The 26,455-nt window shown below is 34.9% G+C and overlaps 1 protein-coding gene across 1 annotated transcript in view; it reads left to right on the forward strand.

The window, feature by feature from the left end:
• Positions 1 to 26,455, forward strand: part of EMSY (EMSY transcriptional repressor, BRCA2 interacting) — a 79,510-nt gene that overhangs the window by 45,390 nt on the left and 7,665 nt on the right. The window contains exons 12-19 of the mRNA XM_040257694.1: positions 603 to 773; positions 6,379 to 6,515; positions 8,986 to 9,159; positions 11,200 to 11,398; positions 19,439 to 19,603; positions 21,301 to 21,456; positions 22,463 to 22,504; positions 25,327 to 25,478. Coding sequence (XP_040113628.1) covers positions 603 to 773; positions 6,379 to 6,515; positions 8,986 to 9,159; positions 11,200 to 11,398; positions 19,439 to 19,603; positions 21,301 to 21,456; positions 22,463 to 22,504; positions 25,327 to 25,478 — 1,196 coding nt within the window. The remainder of the gene's footprint in view (positions 1 to 602; positions 774 to 6,378; positions 6,516 to 8,985; positions 9,160 to 11,199; positions 11,399 to 19,438; positions 19,604 to 21,300; positions 21,457 to 22,462; positions 22,505 to 25,326; positions 25,479 to 26,455) is intronic.

A 26,455-nucleotide genomic window follows, 5' to 3' on the forward strand; every position in this document is an offset into this window, starting at 1 on the left:
TGAATTTTCTCAGTAAAAATATATTCCTGGCAACTCTTGGCAGCTACAACTTTAATCTCTAGTAAAATGATGGAATAACTCTTTAATGATGAAAATGTATTTAGAGGGTAGCAGAGTACAAAACAGTAAAAGTTTATAAAATTTTAGGCAAACAATATACTGCCTTATTTGCTGAGTGCTGACATTGGATTTGGCACTGAGAGCATAAAACAGATGCAGAGACCTTGAAATCTAGAACAGAAATATCTAAAATGCTCTGGCAGGAAAGATAATTAAATTTAAGTTTCTTTTGGCACCAAGCTAGTGGAAGAAGGGTAGTGGAAGAAGGGAACAGAGTTAGTTATACTTTTTCTTGGGGTTAGTAATTTGATGCAACACATCACAAAATTTTATGTGTAAAGTTAATTCAAATTGAGTTGGCTGTAGTTCTTGCTATATGCATTGAAAACTGGCTGTAAATTGTTACTTAATGGCTTGACACCTTGAAATTCCATTTTCAAGTTAAACCAATGTAGATTACATTGAATTACAGTTAAACTGTATAAATTGTCATTCTTCTAAAAGTGATGACAAGTTTTTTCTTGGCTTTTCCCTTTTTATAGGCACACAGGCAACCTATACTCGGCCAACAGTGAGCCCATCTATAGGTCGGATGGCTGCAACCCCTGGAGCTGCAACCTACGTGAAAACTACCAGTGGTAGCATTATTACAGTAGTACCCAAATCATTAGCTACCTTGGGGGGCAAGATAATTAGCAGTAATATAGTTTCTGGTAGGTATATCTGAAATACGTTAAAGGTATAGGTGACCAATAAGAGGAAAAAACATTTCACTGTCAAAGGATACTGTTTGATTTCAGTTTTCTGCTTAGAAATCTAGAACTTTGTTTTTAGTCTTTATGTCTAGTGATTGAGTATAGTTTTTTAGTTCCAGTGTAAAATCTTTACATGTTAAAAGTTTTAAAATAGAACATTTAGTTGCTTTTAATCAGAATGGAAGGGTTATAGTTTACATTTGCATAGAAGATGTTTCATTTATAAAACATTGTCCCATCTATCAGTTCATTTCTACCTCAAAACTCTGAAATAGTTGGTATCATCTCCAGTTTATAGGTATAGATGTGTTTTACATTTCAAAAGATGAACTTGACCTGTCCAAAGCCACATAAACTAGACAGTGAAAGAACTAGTATTTATTTGTCTAAATATGTTTGTGGGATCATAATCTCAATTACTAACTATTATTTATTTGTCTACATATGTTTGTGGGATCATAATCTCATAGTTTCAATTACTAATGTCACTTTAGCTTATTAAAAATAAAAATACTTGAATATTTTTATTTGCTTTTCACCATTTATAATGGCTTTTTACTTTTTAAAAATATTTAACTCAGATAATGAAAGCTAATATTTATTGGTATTTTAGAACCTTACCTGGTTTTTAATGGCTCATTTATTCCTGCAATATTTGAGTTGTGTACCCTGAAGTGGAATGTTAACATAGTATCTATTTTCGTTGAATATTGTTTTTTAATTAAAATGATGTGAATAATCTCTGACCAGGCAAGCCCTGTGGACTTCTACTGTCTACCATTTTTGTAGACTAGCCGTTATTTTGTATGCCCCCAGTGAATTGTTCTGACATTTTAAAGAGAGGGAATTGAAGTTCCTGGCGGTAATATGATGTTGCTGATAACTCAAGAAGTGAAAAAAAACAAGGCAGGTCGTGCTATTGGCATAAAGCTCTATATTTAAAGCTGCTACCTTTGGCTCTACTTTTTAAGTGTAAGTGAGAAACTTTGATGTTTGCCAAACTAAGGAGGGTGAAACCAGTAGGGAAAGAATCATCATACTCCAGCTTTTAAGAGGATATTTTAAATAACACAGTTAAAACTCAGATTGTAATTTATTACCTGACAATATCTTTAAATAGTATAGAGCACACACTTAAACATTTTTCAAAAAGTAATCATGTTTTTTATTAGTGTATAACTTTTTATGACCATAGGGTATTTCTTTACTTAGGTATAAGTTCTTAATATCATATAACTTGAAGGAATGTCATGAAGCCTCTTGTTTTCAAACCTTATTTATGATTTAGCTGCTTTGTATGAGGTTAGAGCAGTATACACAAGCACATTTTCCTAGAAGCAAAGAGGCAGTGAGGTTTATACCCTACACTTGTAAACATATCATCTACCTTTGTTCTAAAATATAAAGTAACTGGTGGTTAGTTGCTATTTCAAGTGTATAGATATATAGAGGAAGAGTTCTTAAACTTTTTCAGCACTCTAGGATATAATGGACTCACAGTTGAAATAGCTTTATTCATTGCGTGGAGCTCGTTTTGCCTCTACCTCTACTTCACTATTTGACACTTTCATTCTAAAGAACTTCTCTCATTACTGAGTACTTTAAACTAACCCTTATGTTACGTGTCAGTGTTTCTTATTATATTCTCACTCCATGATACTGGGATTATTGGTCAGTTTTTAAATTTTCAACCCCTGTCTTTTCACAGAAACCAATAAGCCAGGTTGAATGAATTTAGACAGTTTTCTACTTTCATCTATGATCAGATGCTGGATGCTAGAGTCAATGTCGTCACCACCCCCACAACAAAAAAGAAATGCTTTTCTTAAAATATACTCATACATCTGGCTTTAAGAATAGAAGGCTTAAAAAAATAATAATACTTTTATGTTTATTGTGGGGAATTTGGAAAATACAGAAAGATATACAAAGAAAACGAAAAACCTATAATTTTTGCCATCTAGGGAAATAATCTGTGTATATTTCTGTTTATTCCTTTTTCTATTTAGATTTCTATATAAATGTTTTTGTGCATATATGTATATTTTAAAAATTAAATTTAGATCTATATAATCAGTTTTAATCTTTTTTTATATGATAATATCATTTTCTCATTCCATTAAATGTATTTTGATACCTCACACCCCAGATTAATGACTATACACTATTCTTTCCTATAATGCACCATAATTTAACTGTTTAATCATTGCTGAATGTTTTAGGTTACTTAACAATTTTTTTCTCATTAATAATCCTATGAAGAATATTATTATACATAAATTATTATATGAAATTCTTATTTCCTTGGTATAATGTCCTGGAAGGCAAATTCATGCTTCCAAAGTACTTTTAGAAAGATCAAGTTTTCATTTTTATTAGAATAAGCAGTTAAGTTGAAGGCATGACTGTTTTTGCAGTTATTTCATTTATGCAGTCAAATATTTACTTATATGTGTGTGTATATAGATACATATAGAATTATCAGATATGCAAGTCTGTTGGTGAGCTTTGTTGAAAGTTGGTTGAAAAATCACGTCTGTTTTATGCAGAAGATGGATCCTTTAGAGGTAAACTCATTATCTTGAATCTAAGGACTTTATGGAACCTGTGACAATGGCAGGACTTGATTTTGATTCCCCTTGTCTTTAGTACAATGTCCAGGCAAGGGGTTAGTGTTTGTATATATTTGTTCATTCGTTCATTCATTTGTTCATTCTTTGAGCAGAGTAGCATATAAAAAATTACCCCCAAAACCAAAATTGCCAGAGTGCTTTAAGAATCAGTGAAAAATAAAATATAGGACAATTAATTTGTGTTCTTTAAGCCTACGTTCCATAATGCTCAAAGTTTTACAGGCATCTTATTTTTGAATAGGAATCTCTGGAATGCGTCAGTGTCATAGCCTATGATCCAAATGTGATTCACAGTTACTTGCATCTATTGTATTTTGACTCTTTATAAGTAAGGACTGTATGTCTAGGTGAGTTCTCTAATATGCTATGAGCTAGATGTGGGGTTGGGTGCTGTGATACACAGTGATGTACACAAGGGACATTCTGTGCCCTACAGAGTGCTAAACAAGTGAACTTCATACATTCTCGTGTAACATGAGAATTATAGGCTGAATACTATGAAAGAATAGGGGAAGACTTTTTTAAAAAAATGAGTAATGCTTCTTACTTCAGTATAATAGATATCACCTGAGATACAAAAATATACTATTAGAATTTTAAATTTTTATAATTTGATAGTTCTAGTTATAAATCGTATTCTATCTTAATATAATGCTATACTTGCTTTTCCTTATGTTATGCCTTTTTCTTCAGTTTTCTGACACACCGCCTCCCATTTTGTTAAGCTAGTGAACTTGATTTGCAGCTGTCTCACAAACTGACACACCTGTAATAGAAAGGATTTGATATTTTCATAGTTATAAAGATAATTCATTTGTTAAGAAGTAAGTTTTGTCAAAAATGTGACCCTTATACTTTGCTATAAAGTTAAAGCTTGGTTTACATTTCCTTTTGCTAGTATTTAATGCTTACTTTCTAAAAACACTTTTTTATTAACCAAATATTTGATGAGGGAGCATTGTCAGAGAAGGCATCATAGTCAATCACATGAGGAACTGGAGTTAATAAGAGTTAAAGTTGATATAAGTAAATAATAGGCAACTTGGTTTTTGTGGCTTTTAACAGCTTACTATTCACAGACCACAGATACAGGAAAAAATATTTGTGAAACTGGCCCATGGACAAAAGTGTTTTTTTATGTAACCTGAGCATGTTACCTCAGACTGATAAGGCATTAGATGATGGCAAGCATATTATATTGTAACAAGATTGCCAAAAATTGACACATAAGTAGAACATTCTTATTCTTATCAATCTTATTTCTGAAACTAGTAGAGAATGCTAAGGTTTCCCAGTAAGAAAATAATAAAATTTTAATTTTTCTTCTCAAGAGTATATTAATCAGTCATGTATTTAATGTGTATCCATTCTGTGCTTAGTCATTTGATAAATGATATGCAAGCCTGTAGAAGAAAAATATGATTTGCCTGTTTGCATAGCCAGAGGAAATTATAGGTATAAAGGGTACATTGGGTCTAGTATGCTCAAGGACTGATGTGGAAATCAGCACTCTGAAGAAGAGATATATATTGGGTAATCCTGAAAATTAGAGTCTGATGGAACCTGAAGGGCTAAGCTGAAGAGTTTGGTCTTTGGTGGTAGATAATAGGAAGCCATAATAAAAGAAATTACTCATTAAACTAGAGTTTATGGTGTACATTGTGCAGTGGGAACAAATAAGATCAAATTATAAAGGATTTTGAAACCCAAGAAGGAAAGTTGAAACTAAATACAGTGAGGATTTGGAAGGTTTCTGACCAGTTTCACATGTTGTTGGTTCATGGCATGATGAAATGAGGTGGTGTTTTTTTTTTTTTTTTTTTTTAAGAATGTTTGCTATGGCAGGATACATCAGAGCTATTTGCATGACAGAGAAGCTTGAAATAGGGAGAAGATACCGGAAAGCAAGAGAGATGTGGGCCTCTCTGTTAAGCTGACATTGATAACATTTTGAAAGAAGATATTTTTTATGATAAATTTAGTTCATTCGTATACTCATTGAATGATAACTTGAGTAATTGCAATACGGTGTGTGCTAAACACTGAGGAGTCAGTGGTATAAAAAAATATGGTGGAGTTAAGGGGCTTCATTTTGTTAGAGGATGCAGAGTGAAGACAAGGCAAGAATCAAAGATTTGCACCAGGATTTCCAATTTGAACAATTAGAAGAATAGGGTATGAATATGATAGGAAGATATATTTGATAGAAGAGAAACATATTGTGGAAGGATGTGTGGGAGAGGGTAAGATACTAATATGTTTGGATCAGTAGATATAAATCGATTAGATAGATCTTAATGATTGAAAATATAAATTTATATAGTTAAGTTTATAAATTAGGGTTACATCCTCAGACTTTTCAGAGTGTTGCAAATTATAAGAGTACACGTTTCGTCTGACTTGGTCTGGGACTAGTGTTTATTTTCTTCTTTGTTCTCATAAAAATAAATGACATTTCTTTTTCATAAATTTTCTCTACAGTCTAGTGTTATATAAGAATTTTGATATACATTTACCCTTTTTTATGTTCTTTTTTTGAAGTGTTTTCCTGTCATACTAGTCACACAGGTAATACTATTGAGTTTGGGAGAAATACTTGTCATGAAATAGTCTAATTTGTTCCAGTTAACTAATCAGAAGAAGAATATCAGTAGGGAAGCAGATGGTGATATATTTAGATTCTGAGTTTGTTATGTAGGTCTTCAGATTCCAAAAAGATGAATGCTATAAGAATCAATTCTTAATATTCTTTCGTTCTAGGACAACTTGTAATTTATTATTCCAAGGCCTTCATTTTCATCCTCATGACAGCTTTGACATCATCTGGGGTGACACTGACTACATGTATTTAATTGTGTACAACATAAATAGAAATAACCAAATATCACTAGTCCTTAACTCAGGCCTCCTTTTCTCCCCCCTTCTCTAAGGAACGACTACCAAAATCACTACAATCCCCATGACTTCCAAGCCCAATGTGATTGTTGTGCAAAAGACTACAGGAAAAGGAACAACCATTCAAGGCCTCCCCGGCAAAAACGTTGTCACAACGTTGCTAAATGCTGGAGTAAGTAAGAGCTTGAACTACAGACTCAGCAGTCCACTAAGGATTTTAAAGACCAGCTATATAAATATTTGTCTAAGGACTTTAGAACCCACAATGGCTAGAATGGCTTGATTTACTCCTACTGTGATGTAAAAAACACCACCTACTGATGCTATTTTTTACAGTAATTTCTAAAACATGTTGCTCATGGCTGTGTTGCTTATGACCATGATTTCAGTCTTAGCTTGGTTCAGATGGAAGATTCTACCAGCTTAACTCAGAGGGAACTCCATCAGTGGACAGTTTTATTCCTGCTTATGGCCAGTAGATACCAGTCTAGTAGTCGACGTAGGCTAGGCAAAGAGAAATATTTGGTGCTATGACTAAATTAATGATAAGGATTTTTACTTTCACTTTTACTTCTCTGAGCTAGTGGGGAAAAAAATCAAGTAAATTAAAGATGCATTTATAGTTCTGAAGGCAGTTGTTACGAGGTTAAGAGATTTGAATTTAGCCAAACCTAGGCTTTGTCTCTGAGTATCATAGGTGTTTGGCTAACTTATTCAACTTCTCTCATCCATAATTTCCTCATTTGTACATTGGGGATGATGATCTCTACCAGTGAGTTTCTTGAGTAATGAGTAACTAACTGGTAACTGTTTTAAAAGTGCTTAAAACAGTACCTGGCACATAAGTCCTCAATAAATTGTTTTTTCTTACTGTTATTATTCTTTGTACTTAACTATAGAGGTTTGGTAGTATCTCTACTTTGTTAGAAAAAAGAATACTATGCTTTGTTGTAGTTGATCTCTAGTGGCTTCCTTGGCATCATAGTCTTTACAGTGCTGGTGGGTGTCTAGTATTAGATTTTTTCATCACATAGGAAAGCGTAGATTGTTCCTAGCTCAGTTCACATAGTAAGCCAAAAATAAAGCCAGAATTAGAATATAGATTTTCAGAAATTACATGGTTTGTAATTTCATGGAACTTGATATTAAAAGAGAGGGGTACCATGTACTCTAGGTCCTATGGTCATATAGATATAAAAATAGTATATGTGAGTACTAGCTGCCATATATATCTAATAGCAAAAAGTTTGATGCAAGAAATGATAGTCAAACAAGAAGATCAGGGTATAAGACCATCCTCTTCACCACATATGTCCATGCACCTATACTCGTAGCTTGCTTACCTGTGCCTGTACACACACACACACCTGTGCATGTATGCACACACACAACCAGAAGAGCTTTTTCAAAAAAGAAGCCTGCTGGTTTGTTTTGAATGGATCTTTATAATTTTACTTGGACAGGGCTCACTGAGCTTCTTAATAAAAGGTCACGCCTACTTGCAAACTAGCAGCTCTTGGCAAATGATTATAGAGCTCTTTCCAGAGATGCTGCCGTGAAGGGTGTGTTATGTATGAAAATAAGTAATCACGTGGTTGGCAGACACTCCATGTTTTCCTTAGATTATTGCAGCAGATATTTAAACTTGTGAAGTTTGTAATCATTTAACCGAAATTCACAGAGTAATTACCCACCTAGGTGTTTTGTTTTTACTGGCTGCTAAATTTCAGTGGCCACACATTCAGGTGATGGTGACTGAAAAGAAAAACTGATAAGGTGAAAAATTTTTAGATATTTTCCTTTTTCCTTTTATAGATTTTAATTTTTTAAATTTTTGTATTTTAGTAAAATGACTGTATTTGAATTTAATTTGTTAAGCTCAAGTATTGACTCCATAAATGATCAGAAAATAGTACTTAAAACTAAAGCAGATGAAAATGTAGAAAATGGTGAAAAGTTAATGGGCTTAAACTATCTAGTTAATAGACTAAAGTGATATTAGTAACATGCTAATGTGGGAAATGTCCTCTAAGTTTTTTCTTTGTATTTTCCAGTGTAACTTCAGAAAAAATGTTAATATTGCTGCTGATTACATTTCTTGCCCATACCATTTCACATAGACATTCTGCTATATAGCCTTATAACTTCATATTTGAGAAACTTAGTTTATTTTGTATGTGAACATTTAGCTGTTGGTAGAATGCACAGTAATTTTTTTATTACACATATGTTTATTTCATATAAACTGTCACATAAAGATGAATATTGGGGGAGCATGACCTGTAGTTCCAACACTTAGAAATAACATTTTAGTATACACTCTATAATTTTTGACTCTTTTAGTATATACATTCTGTGAATGACAGAGAATACTAAGTATTCTTAAATAAGGTATTTTTTAAAATTCACTCACCAAGAAATATTTACTGCCTTCTTTGGACAGAAGGTTGGTCAGATGACTTCTAAGATCATTTCAACTAGGTCTAACATTTTTGATCACCTGGGAGCTTATACTTTGTTGCACAATTTGCAACCCTTTCCCCATCATCCTGGTAAAACTTTTCTATGATTTTTCAGTAAAAGGAGTTATTTTTCCCATTTAAATGTATGTAAATCTCATGTATTTACTGACTTCAATTTAGGGAGAAAAGACTATTCAGACGGTGCCAACAGGAGCAAAGCCAGCTATTATCACTGCTACAAGACCCATCACCAAAATGATTGTAACTCAGCCAAAAGGTATAGGTTCCACAGTTCAACCAGCAGCTAAAATCATCCCAACAAAAATTGTTTATGGGCAGCAAGGGAAAACACAGGTATGCTAAGATATGGTGATTTTTCTTGACTCTGGTATATTTCAAATTCCTAAAATTCCAAGGTAGAAATCTGAACAAAAAGATGAGTAACAGTTAAAGAACCAGATTATTAAAAGTTATGATTGAGTGTTTATAACCATCTGTTTTCAAAACCTGTGTTTCTCTTTTCAGTACTTAAAAAAAATTAAATATTTGTGTCATGTCATGAGCAAAAGTTAGAGAATAGAATCCCCTTGGAGTAAAATTTGCTGAAGGTGTATGTTATTGTTTGAGAAGTAGATGGTTGACAGAGGATAGTAGTTATTCATAATCTGTCAAAGGAATATTTTTTTAAGCTTATCTGACCTTTGAAAGCACTTGAGATATTTACTTATAAATTTTATTTCCTTGAAACCTAAATAATGGAGAAAGTAGAGATCTGTTCATTTTTCAACCAGTAAATGATAAGGGAGCTTTTCTAGAAATTTATCTGGGAAATTGAGGCTCAGGATTTAATCTTGTGTTGCTGGGCTACTGTTTACTTTGCAGGTACTTTACTTTCTTGAGAATATCAAAGGAAATGATGTCAGCTTTGGTTGAAAAATGCTATTTTAGAATTTTTGTAAAAGATAATAATTTATCTATAAACTAATAGGTTGCCTTTAGAGTCAGTTCCCTCAATATTATAGCCAAATAGTTAAATATCAAAACCATTAGTTTTGTGATTTTTCTAATAAGGTCAAATTGCTTTAAATTTCAGTGGTAAACAGTTACATTTGCTCCATCATCTTTGTCATAACCCATGTTTTCATTCTTGAATTTTTGGAAATGGGTGACTTAATAGAGTCTGAAAGATTTAGATTCTTATAAATGGAGAAGTTAAAAAATAATTGTGGTAAAGTAACATTTTCATTCCATGTACCCCATTGAAGTTAACTCCTGGAGTCCACACTTTGAATTGAATGGTTCAGTGTGAAACTTTCTTTCCATTTCACTTGTTCTACTGTCTGCGGTTTTGACCTTTGCCAAGGTTGATCTGTCACATGTTCCTTATTGACAAGAGTAGATGTCTAAATTGTGGCTCAGCAGTAAAGAATCTGCCTGCAATGCAGGAGACGCAGGTTCAATCCCTGGGTGGGGAAGATCCGCTGGAGGAGGGGATGGCAACCCACTCCAGTATTGTTGCCTGGAGATTCCCATGGAGAGAAGAGCCTGGGGGGCTACAGTCCATAGGATCGCAAAGAGTCGGAAATGACTGAGCATGCACACACGCCCAGTTGTTTAAATTAGTGTCCCTTTGGAGATTTCTTAAAAGATGACTTAGGTCCTAAGCAAGATTACTTTGTGCAGGTGTGTTAATTAGGAATTTCATTTCGTTTCCAAAAAGAAACCTGAAGAACAGTGGCTTAAATTAGGGTTTTATTTTTATTATGTTGGTAAACATTTAGGGGAAGGAAATCCTGAACTGTTATTGTGACTCAAAAATTCTCCTGGGAGATCTGAGGAAATCTTTCCTCTTATGCTGACTATGTATAGTATACATGAATACTTAAATTCTATCTCACACTCACACACACACACACATACACACACATACACACTCTTCCTGGGAGATCTGAGGAAATCTTTCCTTATATGCTGACTATGTATGGTATACATAAATACTAAATTCTATCACACACACAAACACACACGCACACTTCCCCTGGGAATCTAGGCTTCTTGGTTCTTTCTGTTCTGCCATCCTTAGCTTGTGGCTATCATTCTACTATATAACTGCAGATTGTAAAATGATTCCTGAAGTCATTATAGGCAAGAAAAAACAAGGCAAAGGCTCTTGTCAGGATTATAGCTGTTGTAGCATGAAATGTATATGTGGCCTGGTACAATTGATTCATAGATTGAATTTGTCTGTGATGATCAATGCTGTGCCCAAAGTATAATAAATGGACAGAGTAGTTTTCCATGTCAGGAAAATATTTGTTTTATTATGATCTAGAAGTTAAACATATTTTAAATGCTCAAAAATTCATACTGGTTGTATTTCCACTTGTCTTCTAGGTTCTTATTAAACCCAAACCAGTGACATTTCAGGCCACAGTTGTTAGTGAACAAACAAGGCAACTGGTCACAGAAACATTACAACAAGCATCCAGGGTGACAGAGGCTGGTAATTCATCTATTCAAGAAGGAAAGGAAGAACCACAGAGTTATACAGATAGTAGTTCCTCTTCTACAGAGTCCTCCCAAAGTTCCCAAGGTAAGTCCCATTTTACTTCTGATTTATATAATTATTGCTGAGATAATGCCCTAGTTCTAAAATAGTTGAATCTAAGGATCTCAAACAAACATGTATACTTTGACTTGTCAGTTCTTTTGATTTTATTGTCTTTTGTTTGATGTGAGCAGACATTTGTTTTTGGTAAGGCTTACCACTCTTTCTTGCCTGGCATATGTTCATCAAATAATTCATAAACTAGGCTATGATTTTGGCAGATAGGTATTATCAAACTGGATAGAGCTGTGACTCCTTTTGTTTGCTTTGAGTAAGTAGAAGAAGTGTGCAAGAAAGTGAGTGTACCTTTTGAAATGATTTTTGCTGAACCTTGAGAAAGGATCATGGTGGCCAGAGATGGGCCTATAAATGGGCTGTATGTGGGTGTTCATACATTGCAGTTTGCATGGAATAAGTCTTAGTTTAACTATTTCTGTTCTAGAATAATAATAGCATTCTCTTTCACTCTCATAGGTATTCCAGTTTAGATGAGAGTTGTGTGGTTGTCCTAATTATGAGGAAGGTGATATGAAGCCAGGCTCCATAGTAGGGAAACTAGTTATAGTTAGTGCTATTTTAATTATGTTGTTCTAGAGAGTCACTTGGAGAAGGCAATGGCAACCCACTCCAGTACTCTTGCCTGGAGAATCCCATGGATGGAGGAGCCTGGTGGGCTACAGTACATGGGGTGGCAAAGAGTCGGACTCGACTGAGTGACTTCACTTTCACTTTTCATGTATTGGAGAAGGAAATGGCAACCCACTCCAGTGTTCTTGCCTGGATGGGGGAGCCTGGTGGGGTGCCGTCTGTGGGATCGCACAGATTCGGACACGACTGAAGCAACTTAGCAGCAGCAGCAGCAGCAGGGAGTCATTTGAAATAAACTCACGGATCATAAGCTTTGAGATTTTCTACAGATCTAGGACCTGTGTCTGTCAGTTACCTTAACCACCCATATTGATCATAAACTTTGAGACTTTGTACAAATCTAGACCCTGATGCTGGGAAAGATTGAGGACAAGAGGAGAAGGGGGTGACAGAGGATGAGATGGTTAGATGGCATCACTGACTAAATGGACATGAGTTTGAGCAAACTCAGGGAGATAGTGAAGGACAGGGAGGCCTGGCATGCTGCAGTTCATGGAGTTGCAAAGAGTTGGACATGACTAAGCAATTGAACAACAACAACAAATCTAGTACCCGTGTGTGTGTCAGTTACCTTAACTACCCAGGTAGTATATTTATGCCTGTACTTAGAAGTGCTGATCTATTGAAACAGAACTGTTTATCTTTCTTTGATCATTCCTCATTCACTCTGTTTCCTCTCCTCATATCCACATTATTCTCTCTGGAATGCTTTCTTAGCATCTTCACTTTTTCAATACAGTTTCTTTATATTGTACAGGCATTATTATTTTAACTCTTTAGTGGAATCATCCCACATTAGTCTTACTAATGGTTCATATTGCTAATTATTCCATTAATTCAATTTGAACATTTATTTTAAAATTTATACTATGTAGTAAGTTTTATGAGAAAGCTTCATGAAGGAGGTAGCATTTGAAATGGTCTTTGGAAACTCACTGATAAAAAAATAAAATACTGATTTTAGCAAACAGTATGGCTCTCATTTTAGAAAATGGATAATTTTCTTCAGGATATTATCAGTAATAGTAATATTTTCTGAATCAATTTAGTAAGGTTTAATTTATCATTCTATATTGGTTATGAATCAGTTTATGTCTCATTATAGTGGGGTGATATTTATTTCTTTTAGACTTACTGATTTGATGTGTATAGATTCTATTCTTTAACAATAAGATTCTTTTTTCCTCTTTTATTATTAAGTCTGTACTTATTAGAATAATTCCAGCTGTTTTTTCCTTTGAGAAATATTTTCATAAAAGGCAGGTAAAATGTTTAGGTTATGAATTGGTGCTGAAATGGGAACCTGAACAGTAAATTATATATACACAATCTCAGGTTACCTTTGAAATTGCTGGGTTTTTCCTAAGGGAGCTGTAAGCCAGTCATTACTTCCCTAACATGCCATTTCATTAGGGAGCCTTTAGTTTTCATTGTAAGAAAGGGACAAAAGTTTGACTATTTTTGAAAGTGATTGAGTATAAATTTCTTGCTCTTTGATCTGTTATTATATGTGGCGTCATTTATTTTTACTTTTGTTATTTATCTTTCATTGCATATTACTTCTTTTTAAAATACTTTATAATACAGAAAAAAACCACCAAAGAGGAATATCTAATATAGTTAACTATAAAGCCAGTTTTAAAAAATATTTATTTATTTGCTTTTTATTTGGCTGTGTTAGGTCTCAATTGTGTCATGAAGAATATTCGTTGTGCTGCACAACTCTCTAGTTGTGGCACACAGGCTCCAGAGCGTGTGGGCTCAGTAGTTGTGACATGCAGGTTTAGTTGCTCCACAGCATGTAGGATCATAGTTCCCAGAGAACGACTAGAGATCAGAACAATGTCCCGTGCCTTGCAAGGTGGTTTCTTAACTACTGGGCCACCAGGGAGGTCCCTAAAGCCAATTTTTATAATCTTCACTTACTCCTCTCCCCATTTCACTATATAGTTTCTTAGTACATTCTTCAAAGACAAGGGACTACATATGCTGTGAGAATATATATGCTGTGTTATAAGAGAAAGGGATAAAGGTTTTGCTAAGTCTAAGACTCAAGTTTGGTTTTCATACCTACTGGGAATATAAGCACTATATAACAGTCCCTTTTTTCCTTTATGTTATTTTTATAGTTTTTAGCCCACCTTTGTTTAGTACTGTTAATGTAATTTCAAATTTATAAAAAGTTACAGGAATAAAAAGAACTTCTGTGTATAGTCTTTTACTAGATTCACCACTTATTTATATTTTGCCCTATTTACTTTGTTGTTGATTCTCTTTCTGTGCCTCCCCCTGTGTGTTTATAATTTTTGAAATTTTTAACCATTTGAGAACAAGTTGTAGATGTCATGCCCTTTATCTCTAAATACTTATATTTGTCGGATTATATTTCTTAAGGGTTAGTCTCTTCATAACTAAAATACAGTTATCAAAATCACAATTTAAAGTTTTAGTTCTATAATATACAATCCATTCAGATGTCATCAACTGTCCAATCATGGTCTTTATAGTTTTGCCACTACAGCAACCTACCCCCACCACCAGTCCACAGTCCACATCAATACTATGCATTACATTTAGTTGCATTGTCTGATGTTTCCCATTTAATTCAGTATGAATTCCACAGATGTGGTGTATTCTTAGCTTTACCTTATCAGAAGGCACTGATGTCAGTTTGTCCCAATATTGATGATGTTAATGTTGATCTCTTGGTTAATGCCTTCCCTTTTTTTTTTTTTGTATTATGAAATTACCATATGTCCCTTTGAGATTAATGGTAATATATGGGGAGATGGTTTGAAACTATATAAATATCATATCCCTCACCTTTATCTACTAGTTTTAGCATCCAGTGATAATTTTCTAAAGTCTATTATTTGTTACCTAGTTGATAGATGGCATTCTACTGTAAGAATAGACCAACTTTTCTTGACTTCATATCCTTTTTCTAGTGACTTCCTTTATATAAGTCTTAGAATAAAGATGTCTTTATATGCCAAAGGATTCCTTGATTCTATTTGTGGTTTCTAAACATTTCCCACCACTCCCTGCCTGAAAGGAGAAGCAGTTTAGACGTTATACATTATTTCTGAACTGTCTTCTCACAGGCTAGAATAGAGACTTTGATCTTCACCTTGTTATGGCACTTTCCTTAATCACCCTGGGAGGGTTCATTACTCCTTCTATACTTGGCTTCCAAAATTGCTTTGTACTACCAGCTAGTTTATCATTGATCATTTTATTTTGTACTTTTTTTGTTTGTTTAATATAATTATTTTCTCTTCACTAGGCTACTAACTTCTTAGAGGCAAGCATTATAGTCATCTCTGTATATTCAGTATTTAGTGAAGAGGTTAACTAGCTCTAAGTAGACACTCAGTAAAAGTTTCTCTGAATGAACGAACAAAACAGCAACTGTAACAGCAGCTGTGGCACAGGGTTAAGCTTCAGCCTTATAAGTTCATTTTTGTTTCCTGAGTCCAAAACGTTTTTTCCTTTCTGGGGTTTCTCCTAACCTAGTAGGTGGGACTTTTAAGTTCTATCCACCTGAAGTATTTTTACATACTGATAGACAGCTAGATGACCAACTCTAATAGTTCAGGGTAATACTTGCCTAGGTTGCTAAATGAAAATTGGGCCACATGCCTTCCACAACTCCTCAGCTTTCCTTCCTATTTGCATCTTCTTTTTTTCTCTTTTTCACTTGGGAACAGGGTTATTGGGCTTATTGGGTTCCATATTTTTTTTAAAGAAAGAAAAAAACGTTAAAAGAAAAACTTTATTTCCAAAAAAGGTTTTGAGTAGACTAGCTAGAATACAAGATTATGTGAAGTAAAATGGAAGAGAAAAAGAAGACAAAACCAAGGGTAGTAATTTAAGATGGAACATGTATGAGGCAAATACAAAAATGCATCCTATAAAGACATTGTTTTAAGTAACTTGGTTTCTAGGATGATTTTTCCAGAAGCTTTATGATCTCAGCAGGCCATGGTAAGGGTAAGAAATGAATGAAGATTAAGCAAAACATACCGATACTTATTGCAGAACTTTTCAGAGTCATCATGTGGTGATATATATTGTGAAAGATGAAGAGTGGCGTATTAATATAAAATGCCCCCCAACTTTTTTGAGCATGGAACCCTTCTTTTGCAAAATATCTTAAAGAACTAATGTTCTTTAAGGAACATTTGGGGGAAAGCTGTGTAAGCAGTTAAATACTGTGAAGGCTTTGTTTTTCATGACAGTATTTCAAAGGGAAGATACCTATTACATCATGGAAAAGATACAGACATCTTGGGTTTAGTATAGAATAGATGGATTAGATGTGTGCAGCATCTGGGAATCATTTTTTTGAAGAGCAGTAGGTGGAGACAGGACATTTATCATAGAGAAGAGAAGATAGAGATTGGGTTGGATTGTGGGGAACATAGGAACTGTTGTCAGTTATCTTAAGGACTGTTGCATAGAAGAGGGAAAAGAATTGGTCTTTGATAGGTACATGGGCAGAACTAGAACTGTTGAGTAGCAATCAGAAGACCTGTTTCCACTCCATACAAGAAAATTTTCTAATTGTCATAACTGTGCAAAGATGGAAAGAAACTGCCTTGGAAAACAGTAAGTTCTCTAGTGCTAGATTCCTGGACTGGTGGTGATATTTTGAAGATTTTAACATAAGGTCGATGATAGTATTAAACATACTTTTAGATTTTATTTTTTCTAGCTGAGAGGTCTCATGTGAAAGTTGAAAGTAGCTCAGTCGTGTCTGACTCTTTGCGACCCCATGGACTAATGTATAGTCCGTGGAATTCTCCAGGCCAGAATATTGGAATGGGTAGCCATTCCCTTCTCCAGGGGATCTTTCCAACCCAGGGATCAAACCCAGGTCACCCACATTGCAGGTGGATTCTTTACCAGCTGAGCTACCAGGGAAGCCTGAGAGGTCTTATAATTCTATGTAAATGTGATAGAAGCTTTTTATAGTAAAGACATAAGAGACATTCTTCCATAGAGATGCCTGAATCTGCCTTTGGATAGTGTATATCTCTAGTACATAACATGTAGTATATGCCCAGTAAATATTTGTTAAATTACCTATGGGGAAAGATATCTGGGGGTCAGTAGGCCACCATCCCCAAGAGAGGCGGAGAAGTCTGGATGGATGCCCACTGCATAATCAGGTGGAACTGCTGCATCAGGCTCCTGCCGTCTCAGTCATTGCACTCTGACCTCAGCATCAGATTTGGCAGGCAGTAGATTTATCTCATCTAAGCGTGAGCCAACAGTAGAGAGGAAAATCACTCAAGGAATGCTTTTCACGTTTAGGTTCACACTCATTCTGTGTCACAGCCGTTGTGGTTGCTGCATTGATGCTTTGTATGGTCAGCTGCACTTTTTGTGTATGGGCAAAAAGAGAAAAACCAGTCTTCCCAGTCCCTATGGGATGATGTTATGTGGGGTGATGTGTCTGATTAGGTGCTCCTTGTAGAAATGTGTGTTCTTTTTCCAGTCTTGTTTTACCTTCTCTCTGCCAATGCAGTTTTTGCTTTCTTCTGGGTAGTTAATATGTGTATTTTACAGAGTTGGGTTGCAAAGTCATTCTTTGCCTATAGGTCCTTGAATCTAACCAAGGGGTACTTATAGCATCATGAGAGATTCTTAAAATTGAGAACTAAGTTTATATAAAATGAATGATTCCCTAATATAATCAGTTCTCTTTAAGTTTAATTTCTTATATATGCTCTTAGAATTAGTAAAGAAAAACTGCTATAGGCCTCACATGGCATTTGATATTACTACATGATGTTGTTCTTCAATCATCTAGATTTTTTTTGAAAGTTTAATGGAATTTGTACATCCCTGGTGTGGCATATAGTTTACCTAGAGTTTAGAGGATAAGGTAGGGAGCAGAAATACAGTTTTGTTTTTATGGTAAATAAAAATTCCAGATATTTTTTATATTGATTTTGTTTTTTTTGGAAGATAGGGTTTTTTTTGTTTTTGTTCTTGAAGAGTCATTCCTGCTGCTTCAACCTTTTTGAACAACTTTGTGGTTTTCAAAAATATAAAATTCATAGAAGGGTGAACTTAAGTTGTACTTATTCTTGGTTTTGGGGCCGCATGAATTATTTTCTGTGATACTTTCACTGACCATTCCAACTCATAGTAGTCTTTTTCTTTCTATTATATAATTGGCCTAATCATTTAACTTTATCCCAGGATACAAAGCTACACACACACACACACACACACACACACACACACACTCACACACTTTATGTCTCCTCCATTAGAATCTAAACTTGGGAGTAGGAGTCATGCTTTTATAGCTTATGTAATTTCTGTGTGGTATCTTGGACCAAGGAGTTTAGGAACTTAACAGTAGTGTAGTATACTACACTTATACTACTCAGTCCATCAACTTATTCCATAGATGGAAAACTCAAATAATTTGTTGTTTGATTTTATGTGTCTAATATTTACATGCATACTTATATAGCATGGATATAATAAACCTTGAGTTAGTTAGGGCTATAATTTATTTTGAAACTAACAGAAAGGCTTAGAATTGAGAAATTTTCAGGCCACAACCAGAACAACAACAACAAAAATAAAACATTTCTATTGTCCTTCATAGTTTATAAAGCTCTTTTACAAATATTATTTCATTATATCCTCAGAAATCCTATGAGGAAGAGAGGTAATTTTATTGTTGCCATTTTAGAAATAATGATACTAAGACCCAAAGAATCAACTTGCTGGTAATTGCTAGAGCTGGGACTGTAACCTAAGACTTTGAATTCTGAATGTTATACGTTTCCTATTATATCATGCTGCTTCTAGATCATTTATCCATTTTTCTTGTCAGTGGACAGGATTTCCTTTCAGTAACTCCAGTAAGTGTTGACTGAATGCTCAGGTTGTAATACAGAACACATTTTTAGGTGCATTGGGAAAAATAAGACTCATACCGCATTTCGTTCTTACGGTACATGGACATGCACCCACCTACAGATATGCACACCTATTTATTATAGCAGTTATAACATTGAATTGTAATTTGTCTCTTTACATGTCTGTCTCTCCAACCAGATTGTGTGCTTCTTGAGCATCCTTCGATTATTCTGTGAGCTCCTTTATATCCTCAGTGCCAAGTGTAGACTGGCACATAGGTGCCCAGTCTGTTGAATCAATGAATGAATGAATAAGTGAATACAGACATGAAAGACATTATGTCCTCTGGGAGTTTACAGTCTTTTTGGGGAGATAAAGCATGAAGTTTGTAGTAAAACGAAGATTTTTTTAAAAGAACAAATTGTTTTTTTTTTTTTTTAAGAGAAACTTTGTTTATAGGGTTTTTTTTTTTTAACTAATATAAAACAGATTCCCAGCCTGTAGTTCATGTAATTGCTTCCCGGCGTCAGGATTGGTCAGAACATGAGATTGCAATGGAGACTAGCCCCACCATAATTTATCAGGATGTATCCAGTGAATCACAATCAGCTACTTCAACAATCAAAGCTCTGTTAGAACTCCAACAGACAACAGGTATGAATTCACATGCTCAGCTGAATGAAGCATGTTTTCTCTAGAGATGGGTTGTGCTAAAGTACTACTACTGTTATATTTTCTTTGTTATTATTTGAGCACATCTCCCCCCTCTGGACTTGTCTATAATCATTGGTTCAGTCTGTTTACTTGTCAGTTCATTATGATGTTCACAGGAGTACTGAAGGATAGATAGACTGTAGTCTATCGTTTCTATCAGAAGAAAGAAGAAAAAACAGCACAGTTCTTTTCTTCTCTCTCTCCAGCTTAAAGTGGACAATCCTGTTGCCTTTTGTCACCAGAAAGGAGTAGGTCTATCGATTTCTAAGCACAAGGATAAATGCAGTACATTTGCCAATTCTATTCAAGAATAGTAGAAGGCAAATTGGAGGGCCCCTGCCATCCTGCTTGATATTGGTGGAGCAGTTTTGTGGTCTTAAAACATTAAGGGCCTTGCTAACATTCTAATTTGTTTTTTTATCTTCATACTTCTTTGTATAATTTAACAACCTGAGCTTCCATGCAAAGCTGTTCTCATTTAGCAAGATCCAATCAGTATTTCCAGTTACTAAATGTCTTCTATAAACTCTAGGCAAAACTGTTATACTGACTTTTCTATTAAAATAGATCAGATATTGTCAGAGTCCTTGAGGGGGACCTTAGTGATGATCTCGTCCAACCATTTCATTATGGATAAACATACTGAGACCTAGAGAGGTTATCCAGTTGGCTAGTGGCAGAGTGAGATTCCATGTCTTTTGATTCCCAGTTCAGTGTCCTCTCTACTTGTGGGGTGACTTTTGTATTCCTTTGGTTTTGTTTTACTTTCTTTAAATGATTATCTTGATTTTATCATATTTTATGCTTGGTGAGAATAATCTGAATGATTGCTTACTGGACTTAATTACTTACTGTTTGTTGTAACATCCACTCTATACTACCCAAAGAATACTAGCATTTATTTTAAGTCTTTGATTTTTTTATTGGTGTTATTTTTGGCTTTAGGCATTTCCTTAGCTCCTTGTCTTTGACATACTCAACTATTTCCGTTAATGCCTTATAGAGGGTGGAAACCAAATAATTTTGTAGAAAAAGTGATAATTTAGAAAGTTATTCTATCCATGAAAACCATTCTTGATTCCAGACCATTCCATAGACATTTTTGCAGAAACATGTTTTCCTAACAATGAATATTTTTATTCTTCAAGAGTCATAAAAATGTAACATTTCTTTGGGAATTATCTTGAATTTTTCATAGATCAAATTAAACCGGTCACTGTGTTGTGCTCTTCTGGGCAGTTGTGTCCTGGAGCAAATAATGCTAAGTAGTGCTTACTCACCCTTTGTTTTCAGGTTGGTGAACTGAAGAATACCAGGTACTGCCTTGACTAAGGGTAAAGGAAGTGTTCTAAAGGGAGTATGTACAAGGGGAACAGATCCAGTTGTTTGGCCTAGTGATAATAGGGGGCAGATTTTAGTCTGAACGCATATGCATTCTTGCTGTGCTACTGAGTGTGCTTGTACACGTTGTGCACTCTATAGCCATCCAGTAGTCTGCTGTTTTGTTTTCAACTTCCTATCTTCTTAGTCACTGCCCATGTGGCACCCCAGAGGTCTTGTTCATTTTCCCATGGACAACTCTGGTTTTAGTACTTGTTTGTAATAAAGTTAATTTTTCCCCTGACTTTTTTATACAGTGAAGGAAAAATTGGAATCTAAACCAAGACAACCCACTATTGACCTGAGTCAAATGGCAGTGCCTATTCAGATGACCCAGGAAAAGAGACATTCTCCTGAAAGTCCATCAATTGCGGTGGTAGAGTCAGAACTAGTTGCTGAATACATCACTACTGGTAGGTGTCCTTTTAAAAAGTAGTATTAAGGTAGGAGTGCTACCTTTCTGGATTTCATGGGATGATTGGGAGAAAATATATTTTTTATATTTCTTGATCTCTTCCAGTTTTCTCTGAGAGCAGATTCACATTGTCTTTGGGATTCACCCTGTCTTTCATGATTAGAGGGAGAAAATTGATAGATTTTACAAAGTTTGCAACTAATATAAAACTAGTTGGCCTTAAAGAATATCTGTGAACATCAGGCAGCACTGGTAGTGAGAGGATAGAATATCTTTTATGGGGGAATAAATACTCATATACATTTGAATTTTTTAGTTTTGGGGAAGGGGAAGTGGGTCAGGGGTGAAAGAAAGTATAAAATCCAACCCTCCTCCCCCTTTTTAATGTAAAGAAAAAAATGTGGAAAATTTTAAATCCTTGTAAATAGTTAAGAGTTGTGATGGAAAGCACATTAGATATTTATGTGGTCTGGCAGCAAAACACTGATGATGTTTTTGGATGGCATATGTAGAGAAGTGGAGCAGGAAGGATAATAGATTCTTTCATATTCTGGTGAGACCACACCTGGAATGCTGCTTTCTGTTTTGGGCACTCTGTTACTTTGCGATTTGGAGGAGTTCAGAGAGTAGTAACATGAATAATTAGGGCTTAGGAGAAATGACTTATGAGGCAGTATATAAAGAACACCTGTCTTCTGTTTTCTTAAGCATAAGAGAACATAAAGTTGAAAATATTTGAAGGATGTAAATACCAAAGTGGAAAAGGAATTTTTTGGCATAATTTTGGGAGATATTGTTAAGACAAATGGATTAAAATTGCCAAAAGGGAAAATCCAATTAAAAATTATGTAAAGTTATCTAGCATCTTTCTTTAGAGATACTTAGCAAAAAGCAGAGGGCAGTATGTTGGGAAAATCAATAATAACCTCTGGGGATAGACTAGATTATCAAACAGTAAATAGATAAAAAGACCTATGATATCTTCCCTTACTTATCCTTTTCAGAACGCACTGATGAGGGGACAGAGGTTGCTTTTCCCCTTCTAGGTAAGTGGTGTGCATCCATTTGTAGTAAAAGTAACTGAAGATAAAAGATGATTGTTTTGGGGGCAAACCACTTAATGGATGCGCTCTACTCTGATCTGGTAGAGGAAAGGTAAGCTCTACTCAGTAAAAGTGAGAGAGACTTTCCTTTTGCAGAGTAGTGGGATTCTTTCTCAGAAATGAGCAGTCTGACATTGGAAAAATAAGAGTTGTTTAAAGAAATAAGTGACTGTTTTATGGTGTTTACATGGCCCAGTTAAAGGTCACTTCAGCTGTTTTCCAAATATCTACTCTGTGACTTCCCTTCTATAATCTTCTCCCATTATATCCTCAGCCTCACTGAGTGGTTTTTTTTTTGTTTTTTTTTTCTACTTCAAAGTCAACTTCCTGACCCTCTTGTATTATTCTGCAGTCGATGTTATTTTTCTTTAACTTACCTACACTCTGGGGAATTACTATGAAGAGATTTTAGTATCTTGAATTTCTAGTATCTTGAGGATTATTCTTAAATGGTTTCAGTTGCTCATCTATGGAATCTACTTCACTTCTTAATAAATGTAATAATTATAAAGATTAGTGTGGGCAGTAAAAATGTTCCATATAATCTGATAATTTCATATTTATTATTTTTCAAATGTCATTCATTTCTGATGATACTTCTATCAGTAAAAAGCTTCACTGATTTGCTTGCTTAGTTTTAATATTATTCATATGATTTGTTTTTTCTCTTATTCAGTTGTATTATAAATGATTTCAGTATTTGTTATTTTAATACAAACCATGACTCCCTTTTTTCCAGTTTCGTTGAGCACATATGAAAGATTGTATTAACTCATATAATTTAAAATGTATATATAAAGCTTATTGTGAAATGCAGTAAGATACTATAGTGCATTTATAAAAGAGTACTAGTGGTGCTACCTCATATCACATATAGGCATATATATAGCAATAACAGAAAAACTGCATTTGTGGGACTTCCTTGGTGGTCCAGTGGCAGACACCCTGAGCTCAGAGCTTCCAATGTAGAAGGCCTGAGTTTAATTCCTGGTCAGGGGAACTAGATCCCACATGCTGCAACTAAAAAGATCCTGCATGCTGCAGCGAGGATCAAGGATCCTGCATGCAGTACTGGGACCCAGTGCAGCCAAATAAATAAATATTAGAAAAATATTCAGAAAAGAAAAATGGCATTTTTGAATATAGATAAAATGTGTTATAAAAATGAAGCTTATTTGTATTTCACTGGATAGTTTTAAAGTTCTGTACTCACAGTGGCACTTTTACATTGATTTTGTAGTGATCATCTTATCCTTGGGCATTTGACTATGACTTTTCTAAGTATCAAACCACTACTACTTGAAATTGTAGATCAAGATATATGAGAATTAGAACCATGGATTATTGAGAGGTTTTGATATTCTCAAAATCCTTAGCTAATTTTACAGATTTATTTTTATCTGTTTCTGATTCAAAAAGTTGGTTTCCAATAACTATAGACATTTTTAAAGCTCTGTAGAATAAGAAGTGTTGAGTATTTATACTGTTTAAAAAGTTGAAATTGAGGCTGATTAAAAGTGATAGTTTGGCATCAACATAGATGTGTAGTTTAAATGTATAGTTTACCCCATGGGACCTTCCAGCAAGAGACTAAGAGGTGGAATTATTTCCTGAACTGTACTCTTACTCATTTGTTTTGGATGAGCTGAATTTGAGAAGATGAAAGAACACTAACTTTTCTGTTATTTTGTTACCTTTATATTTTGGTACTTAACAATCTAAGGACCATTTTCAATTCATTACTTCATTTGGTCCTCTTCTAAGAAATAAAATTTTATCCCAATAAAAAACAAAAATAAACAAAATAAAACCTATGAACTTTAGAGATTAATAACATAGAGTTTAAGTGACCTCTTCAAATTCACATAGCTGATTGGTGGCAGAGTGGGACAGAATCCAGTTGTGACTGTTGATCCAGTTCTCCTGTAGTATCACCTTGACCTCCTAAATCTTTAGGATATGAGAGAGTGTCTTTTGTATATAAAGGAGTGAATGCTTCTGGTTTTTGTATTACATTTAGAACTGGGATCAAGAGGTTACAAACTTGTACTGTCTCACTATCCTTAAAAATATTAGTCTAGGATTTGATTTGGAGAAGGCAATGGCAACCCACTCCAGTACTCTCGCCTGGAAAATCCCATGGACGGAGGAGCCTGGTGGGCTGCAGTCCATGGGGTCACTGAGAGTCAGACACGGCTGAGCGACTTCACTTTCACTTTTCCTTTCGTGCATTGGAGAAGGAAATGGCAACCCACTCCAGTGTTCTTGCCTGGAGAATCCTAGGGACGGGGGAGCCTGGTGGGCTGCCGTCTATGGGGTCGCACAGAGTTGGACACGACTGAAGCGACTTAGTAGTAGTAGTAGTAGTAGTAGGATTTGCTTGCAGAAATTGATTGTTGTTTTGTTACCTTAATGGGGTAAAGGTCACTGGAGAAAGAGCACAACTCACAGGAGGATATAGCTTTAAGGGACTTGTTCCTCCTTTGTGATAATAGTTTTCACAGTGCTTCCACATACATTTCTCATCTCATCCTTATAATAGCTCTGTTATTCCCATTTTACAGATGAGGACACAGAGTCTCAGAGAAGATAATTGACTTTCTCAGAGTTACACAGCTCATAAATGGGCAGACTCTGGTCTTCTGCCTCCTAGTACCACACTTTCTCTCTGTGATGCAATCTCACAGACAGTTGTTTAAAATGACTACTGGTTACAGATGCTGTGGTGATTTCTGGAGAAATATCATCACCTCCTCTATTTTCAGTCAGCCACCGCTCCCAGCCCCAACAGCCCTCCCAGCCTCAGCGGACCCTCCTCCAGCATGTGGCTCAGTCACAGACTGCAACACAGACATCCGTGGTGGTGAAGTCCATCCCAGCTTCTTCCCCTGGAGCAATCACCCACATAATGCAGCAGGTTGTATCTCTTCTTTTTCCTTCTACCTTCTATAGCTGCTTCCTTCCTGAAATAAGATTCAGTTTCATCTCCTATTATAAGAGGGGAAATAACTGAGTTAAAGAGTGTTAGTGTAGTTCTTTTCATCTGTGAGGGGTGAGTAAAGGAAATGAACTGAGAGTCTTAACACCAGAAAGTAATTAAGAAATAATATTCTTGGATCTTCTGTGAACTCTTAACGTTTGAAAAGGGTAAAGCTATCTAGATGAATCTATGATATCAGAATTGGTCACTGTTTCTGTGTATTTTCTTGTTATGGAAGGGTTTATCACTGAGGCAAGATTTTCAAATGAAATAGAAGTTGGTTTCTTTAAGCTGTTTGATGCTGAGTTTTTCATTTGTTTTACTTTTTTGCTTTCATAATGAATCCTTATGGGAACATTAAAAATAACTAGGTAAATATTATTTGACTTCTTTTATTGAATGTGACCAACTGAAGAAGAGACTGAACAGGAAGGAAAATGAATTAATATAAAACAGAAAATGTGGTACCAGGGGTAATGGGGAAAAGGTAAAAAATACATTGATATATTGATTTTGTGCCAGATACTGTGCTTTGAGCTTTAAATGCTTTAACTTATTTAATTCTTGCTATGAGCCTGCAAGGTGATTATATCATCCCTCTTACAAATGAGGAAACTCATGCCCATAGAAATTAAATAACCTATTCTGGATGGCAGAACCAGGATTTAAATCTAAAGAATCCTGCGTCTATTATAAAGTGATATCATAAATATCAGATTTAAGCATGACTTATCATTAGTAGCCACATAAATTATCATTACTCAACTGGTAGCAGTTGACTATAATTACAGGCAAACTACTCAAAAGGCATGAAGAAATGGTTGAATTAAAAACCTGTTTATGTAAGGTCATTATGAGATAGGGGAGAGTTTCGATTTGATCCCAGAGTTTTAAAGTTTAAGTAGATGTGTAGC

This window comes from Oryx dammah, unplaced genomic scaffold, assembly GCF_014754425.2.
Source record: "Oryx dammah isolate SB20612 unplaced genomic scaffold, SCBI_Odam_1.1 HiC_scaffold_17, whole genome shotgun sequence".
NCBI lineage: Eukaryota > Metazoa > Chordata > Mammalia > Artiodactyla > Bovidae > Oryx > Oryx dammah.